General features: G+C 56.0%; 1 protein-coding gene across 1 annotated transcript; it reads right to left on the minus strand.

Annotated features, from left to right (window-relative positions):
• Positions 1 to 534: 534 nt before the first annotated feature.
• On the minus strand, positions 535 to 7,191 carry CCDC120 (coiled-coil domain containing 120). The gene is made up of 7 exons (XM_017888388.1): positions 6,528 to 7,191; positions 5,868 to 6,162; positions 5,435 to 5,497; positions 4,898 to 5,072; positions 4,681 to 4,779; positions 2,376 to 3,290; positions 535 to 1,924 (listed from the first exon to the last, which is right to left on the minus strand). The coding sequence occupies exons 2-7, from the start codon at positions 5,890 to 5,892 to the stop codon at positions 1,810 to 1,812; spliced, it is 1,392 nt and encodes a 463-aa protein (XP_017743877.1). The 5' UTR covers positions 5,893 to 6,162; positions 6,528 to 7,191; the 3' UTR covers positions 535 to 1,809.
• Positions 7,192 to 10,479: the final 3,288 nt, after the last annotated feature.

Here is a 10,479-nt window from a genome sequence, read left to right on the forward strand (position 1 = left end):
TCAATCTCCTGACCTCGTGATCTGCCCGCCTTGGCCTCCCAAAGTGCTAGGATTACAGGCGTGAGCCACCGCGCCCAGCCTACTTTTTTTTTTTAATTAGTGGGTATGGTGTGGTACACAACTGCAGTTTCAGCTATTCAGGCAGCTGAGGTGGGAAGATTGAGTCCGGGAGGTCAAGGCTGCAGCGAGCTGTTATTGCGCCACTACATTTCAGCCTGGGCAACACAGTGAGACATTGTCTCAAAAAAAAAAAAAAAAATTAAAAACAATGCATAGGGAGGTTAAGGACAGAGTCTTTGTTATCATCATTTATATTACCAAGAGTTATTGTTTGAGGTTGGCTAGAAATCTGAGTGCAGACAGGCAAAGAAGTTGCCCCACATCACAAAGCAAGTAAAGTCAAAACAGATGACACTATCACAGGCTATTCCCAAGGTATGTTTTTTTCCTGTAAAAATATATTATCTGGTCCTAACTAGAGGTGTGGGCTCTCAAGGTGAGGCAGACAGAGCAGCAGCAACACATGGGTTCAGTTTACACATTTATTATACAAATCCCCTTCCAGTGTGGGTAATGTCTTGGGCCCAGATCCATTGGTATAAAAGAAAAGTTTAACACCAGGAAAAGGGGTAGGGGAACCCCAGCTCCGAAAGTCACAGACAGGTATCATAGAAAACACAATTTGTGTGGGTTTGCTTTAAAAGTGGTGGATGGGGGCTGGGTGCAGTGGTTCACGGCTGTAATCCCAGTGCTTTGGGAGGCCAAGGTGGGCAGATCATGAGGTCAAGAGTTCAAGACCAACCGGGCCAATATGGTGAAACCTTGTCTCTACTAAGAATACAAAACTTAGCTGGGTGTGGTGGCGTGTGCCTGTAATCCCAGCTACTCAGGAGGGTGAGGCAGGAGAACCTAGGAGGCGGAGGTTGCAGCGAGCTGAGATTGTGCCACTGCATTCCAGCCTGGCGACAGAGCAAGACTCCGTCTCAAGGAAAAGAAAAAAAAAGGGGGGGTGTGGATGGAAGGAAAGCCAAGGAAGGTGTGAGTGGTGAGCGGCCCGCGGCCTGTAGCCAGACCTCACCTGAGGATTTTACTGGCATCTACCAGTGCCAGGTCTGGTAGATGCCAGGTTCAACCCCCACAGGATCCCAGGACACGGCACACCTGATGGCTCTGCCCTTTGCCCCTCCTGTGGGGCCTCCTGACTGGGGGTGGTTAGGGCAGAGGCCGTGGGCACAGACGGGGTTGGTCTCCTTCAGGCATCCCACCCAGACTGCAGTCCTTCCAAGTGTGGGCAGAGAGCCCACTGCCCCAACTGCCCTGGCAATGCGTGGCAGGGATTTCTGTTCACACTGGAGTCTCCTGGCTGCCCTAAATGGCCCTGAGACCCGATATGGTCCATTTTATGGAGGGGGTTACTGAATGGAACCCGGTTGGGCATGGCAACAGGAATGAACCCAACCAGATGAGATCACAGTTTCCCTTTTATAAAACGCCTAGTGTTGGAGGAAGACAGTGAATACCTAAGTCACAACTGTAAACATAAATGGATGAAGGAGCTTGGGGTCCCCATGACATTATCCTCTCTCTTTTAAGCTGGCTGAGGGCCCCCAGTCCCCAGCACAGTGTGAGAGAAGAAGCAGGGTGTCAGACACCTTCCTGGGCCTACGGGGAGCCAGGGGCCTTGGAAGATTAGGTTGGCGCACTGCGCTCAGGACTGAGAGCAACCACACCCCAGGGCCCAGCGAGGTCAGCTATGTGCTCCCCAGATTGGAATCGTGCCCAAGCCAACAAGGGACATATCAGAAGGGGTCAGACCAGTGTCCCCGGGGTCTGGGTGTCAGAACTGGAGGACTGCTCCCCCTCTAGCGTCAGGTCACTTAAACGAGCGCTCAGCTCCGGGGGATACAGGAAGTCCGCGTAGTATCTTTAGAAGGGGTAGCAGGAATCCGGAGGACAGGGCGGGGAAGACAAGAAGAGGAAAAGACAGACAAGACACATAAAAAGAAAGGAAAAGAGGCTCGTTAAAGAGGTGGAGGCAGGCACAGGACAGCACTTTCAGGCTCCACGGCATGGAGAAACAAGGAAGAAAATGGCGAGGGGCATGAGATGTCCCTTCCTCCCAGCACCCTGGCTTCAAGGCTCATCTTCAGCCTATAACTTGATAAAGAATTGCTGCTACCAGTGCCCAAGATCCCCTCCACCAGGACCCCATGGACTAATGCAGGTCATGTGCAGTAGTGACCCTGTGCCATCACGGCAGCTAGTTTCCTCATGGTCCAATTCATTAGCTATCATGACTAGCCACTCCCTGGCCTGGATATCTTCGCCATCTGCCTTAAGAGACCCCTACCCATCAGTAAAAGCACCCCCCATACCTGCCAGAGACAGGGGGCGCCGTGAAACTCCTCGAGTGTGGGAGTGGCGCCTGGCTGGGGGCCCCGTACAGCGCCTGGCCCACCTCATAGCAGCGGGCATGGAGGAAGGGTGGGTGTGGCAGGCCCACGGAGGGGAGCACAGGCCGGCGCTGGGGCCCCGCGGCCAGTCCCGAGTTCCGGATGTACCAGTCCCGCAGCCCCTCCAGAGCCAGGTTCTTGTGGCCACTGCGTTCACCAGCCGAGGGGATACGGGTGGGTGGGGGCATCCACAGCAGAGGGTTTGGATGCACCTCAGGGCCCTCGGCAACCTCTGGGGGCAGGCCACAGGGCTTGGTGCGGGTGGCACGGGTGTGGGGGTCCTTGGTGCGGAGGAGGGGGCTGTTGCTGTCAGCTGCATACACAGGTGGTGGGCCGGGGAGCATGGTGAGGAGCCCATCCCGGCGGGAGAGGGGTCCTGGGACCTCAGCTGCAGGCAGCAGCTCCCCCCAGCCTGCTCCACCACCACTGCGGGGCAGACCTCGGTCCAAGGAATAGTCCAAGAGGAAGTCCCCACACACCGGAGGGAGCCGGGGGGCACCTCGGGAGGCAGGGGCAGCTGAGCTAGGCCGGGCGGCCCGGGGAGGGTCTGGGGGGCCTGCTGTGCGGGAGGAGAAGGCAGAGGTTGGTTGGGGGCGCTCATACAGCACCTCACTGCTCTTGCAGACTGGGGGGCCAGAGGCAGAGGGAGCCAGAGGGGTGGGTGGGGAGCCAGCTCCCCCACCAGCAGCTCGGTCCACCAGCAGGGCCTCAGAGCTGTTGCTGCGGCGGGTGCGAGCTACGAAGAGGGAGGCGCGATCGGAGGCAGGGTCCACCCGGGGGAAGCCCATCTGGGAGTCCTGGCTGCCGGACCACTGACGAGAATGAAGGCCTTCAGGTCTGAGGTGAGAGGCGAGGGTCATGGGAATAGGGTCAGAAAAATCAGGCAGAAGGCGTGCAGTGCCCTCCCTACCCTATCCCTTTCTGAGCCTTCACTTTCACATCTCCAAATGGGCCCAGGGTTGGAAACTGTGTGTATAAAGGTGGCAGGTAGTGACATGTAAAGGGCAGCTGAAGTTCTGTCCTAGGCTAGGGGGTCGGGGGTAGAAATGCGTGGGGGAGGCCTGGCACTGTTAGCTCCAAGGGAGGTGTAAATCTGTGTAGGGACTCAGAGGAAAGGCTAGCAGAGTAGGTGCCGGGCAGGGGGCTCTTCCTAATCCAGCTGACCCCTCCCCATGCTAAGGCCCTTCTCACGGCTCCCATGGCCTCCAGGATTGAGTCCTAGGCCTTAGGGCCCACACGTAAAACGCTGCCTGAATTCTCTATCCGACCATATGTATGAACCACCCAAAGCTACCATCCCAACAGCCACCATTCACAGAATGCAAGCCCCACAAGGACGGGGACTTGGTTTTGTTCAGAGCCTGGGGAAAGTAGGCACTCTATTTAAGAAGCAGAAGACGACAATGGTTAAAAGCATGGACTCTAGAGTAAAACTTGCCTGGGCTCAAACTCCAGGACTTCAGTTTACTAACAAGTTACTTAACCCTTCTGTGCCTCATTTGTCTCATCTATAAAATGGGAATAACAATAGCACCCACCTCATAGGGATCTCATTATGATTGAATGAGTTGGTGCCACTAATTCCTAGCAGGTGGCAGGCACTCAGTATATGTTAACCAGAACTTATTATGTCCATGTTTTTCAAAGGCAGATACTATTATTTCCATTTCACAAATGAGGAGACTGATTCAGAAAAGGAGAATGGCTTGTCCAAAATGCACAGAAAAGCCCATACTCAAAACTTTGATGCTTCTGCCCCAAATCCCTACCCATTATCCACCGAGATGCCTGCTCACTTTTAACTCCCAGCCTTCCATGTCCCACACCTTTTGTTTTTTTGTTTTGAGACGGAGTTTTGCTCTTGTCGCCCAGGCTGGAGTGCAATGGCACAATCTTGATCTCAGCTCACTGCAACCTCTGCCTCCCAGTTCAAGCGATTCTCCTGCCTCAGCCTCCCAAGTAGCTGAGATTACAGGTATGCCCCACCATACCCAGCTAATTTTTATATTTTTAGTAGAGATGGGGTTTCACCATGTTGGTCAGGCTGGTCTTGAACCCCTGACCTCAAGTAACCCGCCCACCTCAGCCTCCCAAAGTGCTGGGATTACAAGCGTGAGCCACCGCGCCCAGCGATCCCACACCTTTTGATAATGCCGTCCTCAAGCTTCCAGTGAGAACTAATGGTTCCCTCCCCTCTGATCCTCCAGGCCACCCTGATTCCCCTTACTTGCAGAGCTGAGGGCCAGCGCCCCGGGTGAGGACTGGGGTGGCAGGCACACTTCGCCCCTCAAAACTGGAGGCACTCCTGGGCAGCGAGCGTGTGGGGCTAGACAGAGACAGGCAGGCCTAGGTTAGAGACTGTACCCACCAGCAGACCCTCTGCCAGCCCAAGCTTGCTATCCCATTCCCAGCTCCCGCGGAGGGGAGGAGGGGCTCATTCTCACCTGGTGGGGCTGGCCACAGAGTTCCGTCGGCTCTTCAGATCCCCGTAAAGATCTGATGGGGGTGGTTTCCATGGGGTTCGCCGCTCAGGGCTCCCCCCGGATACTGCCCGCAGCTGGTCCCAAGCCTTGGGTGGTGAGGGGCGCTCGGCCAGAGAGAAGCAGCCATGGGGGTCCTCTGAATGGAAGAGAGCAAGTGGGATAGAATTCAATGAGGGGGGCCCAGAGTGGGCAGGACAGGCTGGTGGGCAAGGCCATGGGGAGGGGCAAAGTGCTGGGACAGGTTAAGCAGGCTGAGGAGCAGCTAAGGCTGACCAGTAGGTTCTGGGGCTGTGGGGCTGGGGGCTGGGGTGGGGTGAGGCTAAGAAGATGGGGGACCCACAGGAAGATGGAGCATGGCTAAGGAGAAGCTGAAGCAGCACAGGAGGGGCTGGGCATCAAAGGATGGGCTGATCATGCAGGATGTGGTCGGATGAATAAAGGGGATGGGCTGAGGGGACATAGGAGTCGGGGACAGGTTTGGGGGATAGGAGTCCTCACCGTTGTCATGGCTGGCCCCAGACTCTGAGAGGGAGCTGCTCTCTGAGTGCAGAACTACGTCCTCTATAGGTGAGAGGGGGAGAAGTGGGCCTCTCACTCCCAGGCCTGGGTGCCGCCCCCTTACACCACTGGGTGGGCACCTCTACTTGGGCTACCTTCTGGCCAGTTTCTGCCTCATCCTGTTCCCTTCCCAAGAATCTGCTTTTACCAGAGCCCAAGACCACCCCAGCTTGGTTCCTGACTGTCCCGGCAGATATTCATCAGTCCCCCACAGTTTGTCCTTTCCGGTAAGCCAGTTTGTCACAACTCTTCTCACGGTTGGGCCACTTGAGTTGTGCCTACCTCCCGGTTTTCACTGGCCACTCGGCCATCCCAGCCCTACCACGTTCATTTGCCAGTGTCCACTCTCCCACCCTCACCAGGGGATGCTCACCTTGGCTGAGCTGAGTGAGGCGCATGCCCAGGCAGACTCCCTGGGCGGTGATCACTGACCCCGTGGACAGTGGCAGTGGCTGGGGCAGCGGGAGCACTGGGAGGCCAAGGCGGGCCCGGACATCCCCGAGCTGCTCCTCTAGCTCGTGCAGCCTCCTCAGTGCGTCTGCCTGGACCTGGCGACGGCGCCGGCGCTGCTCGGTGCTCAGATCAGGGGCCAGGGCCAGGCGACAGGCGGCTGCCGCGATCTGCTGCTGCACTGACACCTCACGCTCCAGGGCCTCAAGAGCCAGCTCCTGTCGGGCCCATCCAAATGTTGGAAATGGCCAGGAACAGGGACCTGGTGGGGCCAAACCCACTAGAGGCTGGCCTGTACTTCCTGCAGCCTATTCAGGCCTATTCACCTCGGGGAGGGGGCGGGTCAGGGCCTCTCGGTGAAGGGCTGGGTCGATTTATCTTCCTGAGGGTGGGAGGCCTGTCCTGACAGTTAGGGATCAGCATCCTCCCTCATCGCAGGAACCTACCTCCAGAAGCCCTTTTCCTTCTCATCTTAGCCTTTCCCTCACCTGGCCACAAGCCCCTCCCCACACCTTCCTCCTGGCTACTCCTCTGTACCTGTCCCCTCTCCCCACCCTCTTGCTCTCCACACCCATCTGCTCACCTCAGCAGGGCACAAGGAGTGGTGTGCTTGGTTGGGGTGCGGTGGAGGGTAGGCACGGGCTGTGGGGGGCCGCCGGCGGACCAACTGGGGCCGTTCACCAGGCTCTAGTGGGCACTCAGGGGGCAGCTGGCCAGTCAGCTCCTGGTGGGAGGCAGGGGTCAGAGACTACCAAGGGTTAGTTGGAAGGATGGGGTGAAGCATTAATGATCCCAGAAGCTACAGAAGTCCTACCAGGAGCCTGGTCCGGCTCAGCACCCACGCATGACACTCCCCTTCCTCCTCCCAGTATCTCCACCAGGCAGGTGTGCCCAAACTTCAGTGGCCCAAACCCCTGGGGTGGTGGGCATGGGAGGCAGGGAAACCTGCTTTGGAATCCAGAATTGTTTCGTTTTTATAAAGGGGACACCATTGAGATCCTAAGTATTACATAACTCCCTTCAGGGGCTGTGGCTGCATGGTCTGAGCTATAGTATTATTTCTGGCACACTGTGGGCATTATAGTAAGAGGGGTAAACTGAAACTACAGATCGCCCTGTGCCAGTTCAGGTCAGATTGTGCTGCCAAATTTTGGACAGAACCTGTTTTCTGAAGTTTGTTGGATTTGAAATAGTCAACAGTGGGCCTGTATTACCATATTTCTTTTTTCTTTTTTTTTTTTGAGGTGGAGTTCCACTCTTGTTGCCCAGGCTGGCTGAAGTGCAATGGTGCAATCTCGGCTCATCACAACCTCCACCTCCCGGGTTTAAGCAATTGTCCTGCCTCAGTGCCTCCCAAGTAGCTGGGATCACAGGCGTGAGCCACCACGCCCAGCTAATTTTGTTTGTTTGTTTGTTTGTTTGTTTGTTTTTTGAGACAGTCTTGCTCTGTCGCCCAGGCTGGAGTGGAGTGCAGTGGTGTGATCCCAGCTCACTGCAAGCTCCACCTCCCGGGTTCAAGCCATTCTCCTGCCTTAGCCCCCCAAGTAGTAGCTTGGGACTACAGGTGGGGGCCCACTACCACACCGGCTAATTTTTTGCATTTTTAGTAGGAGACGGGGGTTTCACCGTGGCTTAGCCAGGGATAGTCTTCAATCTCCTGACTTCGTGATCTGGGGGCCCGCCTCGGCTCCCAAAGTGCTGCCGGATTACAGGCCGTGAGGCACTGTGGCCCAGACTAATTTTGCATTTTTAGTAGAGACAGGGTTTTCTCCATATTGGGTCAGGCTAGGTCTCGAACTCCCAACCTCAGGTGATCCACCTGCCTCAGCCTCCCAAGGCTGCCTGCGCGATTAAGGGTGTGAGCCACAGCACCCAGCCCTCATATTTCCTTCATTCTAACATATCTAAGGCTGAGCTTTGAGGAGAAAGTGGGCGTGACAGGGAATCTACAGCCAAGACAAGGTGATTGAGGAATTGCCCACCCAAGTCTGTCTACCTTAGGGCCCGCTTCCCACCTCCTCCCAACCTCCCCGCCTGATAACCCTAGGGCCAGGCCCCTCACCGCCTCCTGGGAGACTGCACTTTGCGGGAGCTCCTGAAGTTCAGGCTCAGGGCCTCCTGCAGGCCGTCCGCTGCCGGTCAAGCAGCCCCCGGGCCAGACGCTTCTGACTTCACCTGGGGGGCAGCCTCTCCAAACAGGGGCAGCTGGACACAGAGGGAGCAAAGATCATGGACAGCCAGGGGCATTCTGGAGCAGCTGTGGAGGCAAGGGACCTGACTCTTCCCGAGCAAGCAGGTGGTGATTTAGAGCAGGAGGGCAGCAGGAGGGAAGGGAGCCACAGGACCTGGGCATTGAATGGTAGGAGAGCTGATCAGCTGGACCTTGACTTCCATCTTTGGTGCTGCACAGAGACCGAGGCCGTGGCTGCATGCTGGCAAAGTCTGGCAGTGACACACAGGAGCCATTAAGAAGCACGAATCCCATTGATACCCCCAACCACCAAGACACTTCCCAGCTTCCATGCCGCAGCGGGGAATAATAAGGGGTACCTGGCCCACGTGCCTGCTTGACCTTGCCCTTTTCAGAAATCCGTGTGGATGTCTGACCCACTTGGCCCTGGTACCTTGGCCCTGGTTCCCTCGCATTGAGTTGGGAGCACAGCAAGTGGGGGAGCTGGGCGGACTTACAACGCCTCCTCAGAGGCCCATGGGTCACAGCCACGAGTCTTGCCTGGGGAAGGAGAATTAATGGGCAGATTCAACCAACTATAACAACAATGACATGCAGTCAACACGCTGGGGTGCCTGCAATAGTTACCTATTGATGCACACTAAATCTTCAGAGCCACCCAGAACAGATTCGTATTCCCATTTTAGAGATGAGGATAGGCAGGCAACAGAGGTGAAATAAACTGGCCCACAGCCACAGGGGACATAACCCAGACCCACCCCCCTCTGTCCTATCACTCTCACTCATGAAACCGCTCTAACTCCACCAACTTCTTCCTAAGCTCCCTGGGTCCCTCAGGCCTCAGGTCTTTGCCCTCAGGCTTGTGGCTCTGCCTGAGTGCTTTCTTCAACCTCTCACCACCCCAGCCCTGCATCACACTTATCTTCTGGAGCTTTTTTTTTTTTTTTTTTTTTTTTTTTTTTGAGAGGAGTCTCGCTCTGTAGCCCAGGCTGGAGTGCAATGGCCAGATCTCAGCTCACTGCAATCTCCGCTCCCGGGTTTACACCGATTCCTCCTGCCTCAGTCCTCCCAAGTAGCTGGGTACTTACAGGCGCCCGCCACCTCGCCCGGCTTAGTTTTTTGTATTTTTAGTAAGAGGACGGGGGTTTCACCGTTTAGCCAGGGATGGTCTCGATCTCCTGACCTCGTGATCCGCCGCTCGGCTCCCAAAGTGCGGATTACAGGCTTGAGCACCGCGCCCGGGCTCTCATTCAGTATCACTTCCACAGTTATATCCTCTCACAAACAGTTGTCCAACAAGAGATTGTGCCTCCTGGAACATCGACGAGGACAAGAAACATTATCTGTCCCACTTTCATCAGCATCACCAGCACCCTGAACACGGCTGTACGCAGAAGTGCTCAATGAATGGGTGCCAGCTGAATGAATAAAAGACGGAGTAAACGAATGAGGAGGCAGTGGAGCCAGGGTTCAAGCCCAGATCTGTGGGTCTGTGCTTGTCCCAACTCCATTCTGTAGCTCTAGTGCAGCAAGGAGAATGTTCACTTGACCCAGGATCCCTCCAGCTCCTCTCCCCACGACAGCCTATCCTGAGCCTAGCATAGGGAAGTCCTCCTGCTGGGATTTGTGAGAAGCAAAGTCCACACCTGCAAATAACGAACCACCTGCCTCCTGCCTCCTTCTCTGCCCGATGGCTCAGCTGACCATGGAGCCTGCCTTGGCTGGCCACCCCTCCTCTGGAGTTTGCTCCCTCCCTTCCACATCATGCTCAGTCCCCAGCGGGGCAGCCAAGTAATATCACCTCCCACCACCTGGCCTAACCTAGGTGTCAGGTGACTGCGAGGGCTTTATGGGGCCACAGAGTTCCCGTTATCACCTACCTTGAAGTCGGTAGCTTGTCATGATGTTAGCCTGGTGTGAGGAAGACCCAGCCAACCAAGAGGCATGGGTTCAAGCCCCTTCCCCATCTGTATATTGTGGGGTGAGGCCAAGCTGCTTATAAAGTGTCATGTTTCTCTGCAGTCCTCCTACCTGCCCCATAGGGCATGTACCCCTCTCTTGAGGCAGTGGTGCCCTGCCTTCAACAGCAGGGGTGGGGATCAGTCCCTAAAGCCTTTTGACAAACCTAGGCCCCAGCAGAGGCATTCACATCCCCACTCATCTAAGGTCTGACATTTCCCAGCATGGCAGGGGTTCCTCGACATCCCAGTTCACTGGGGCTCCAACTTTCCAGCCCCCATTTAGGCCCAAGGAACTCTCACAGGGTTCCCTGGAATCTTCCTCCACCCCCACAGGAACCCAACTCTGTCCATGGCTCCCCTTGCCATCATTGGTCCCAATCCCA

Source organism: Rhinopithecus bieti, unplaced genomic scaffold, assembly GCF_001698545.2.
Source record: "Rhinopithecus bieti isolate Rb0 unplaced genomic scaffold, ASM169854v2 scaffold_18349, whole genome shotgun sequence".
Lineage (NCBI taxonomy): Eukaryota > Metazoa > Chordata > Mammalia > Primates > Cercopithecidae > Rhinopithecus > Rhinopithecus bieti.

What these genes read in the sequence shown, in the direction of transcription:
- CCDC120 (XM_017888388.1), bottom strand. Translation starts at nt 5,892, where the DNA reads ATGCGCCTCACTCAGCTCAGCCAAG. An exon ending in TCTGTGGCCAGCCCCACCAG is followed by an intron (nt 4,780 to 4,897) that starts GTGAGAATGAGC and finishes GTCTCTGTCTAG; the next exon opens with CCCCACACGCTCGCTGCCCA. An exon ending in GCTGGCCCTCAGCTCTGCAA is followed by an intron (nt 3,291 to 4,680) that starts GTAAGGGGAATC and finishes CTCTCACCTCAG; the next exon opens with ACCTGAAGGCCTTCATTCTC.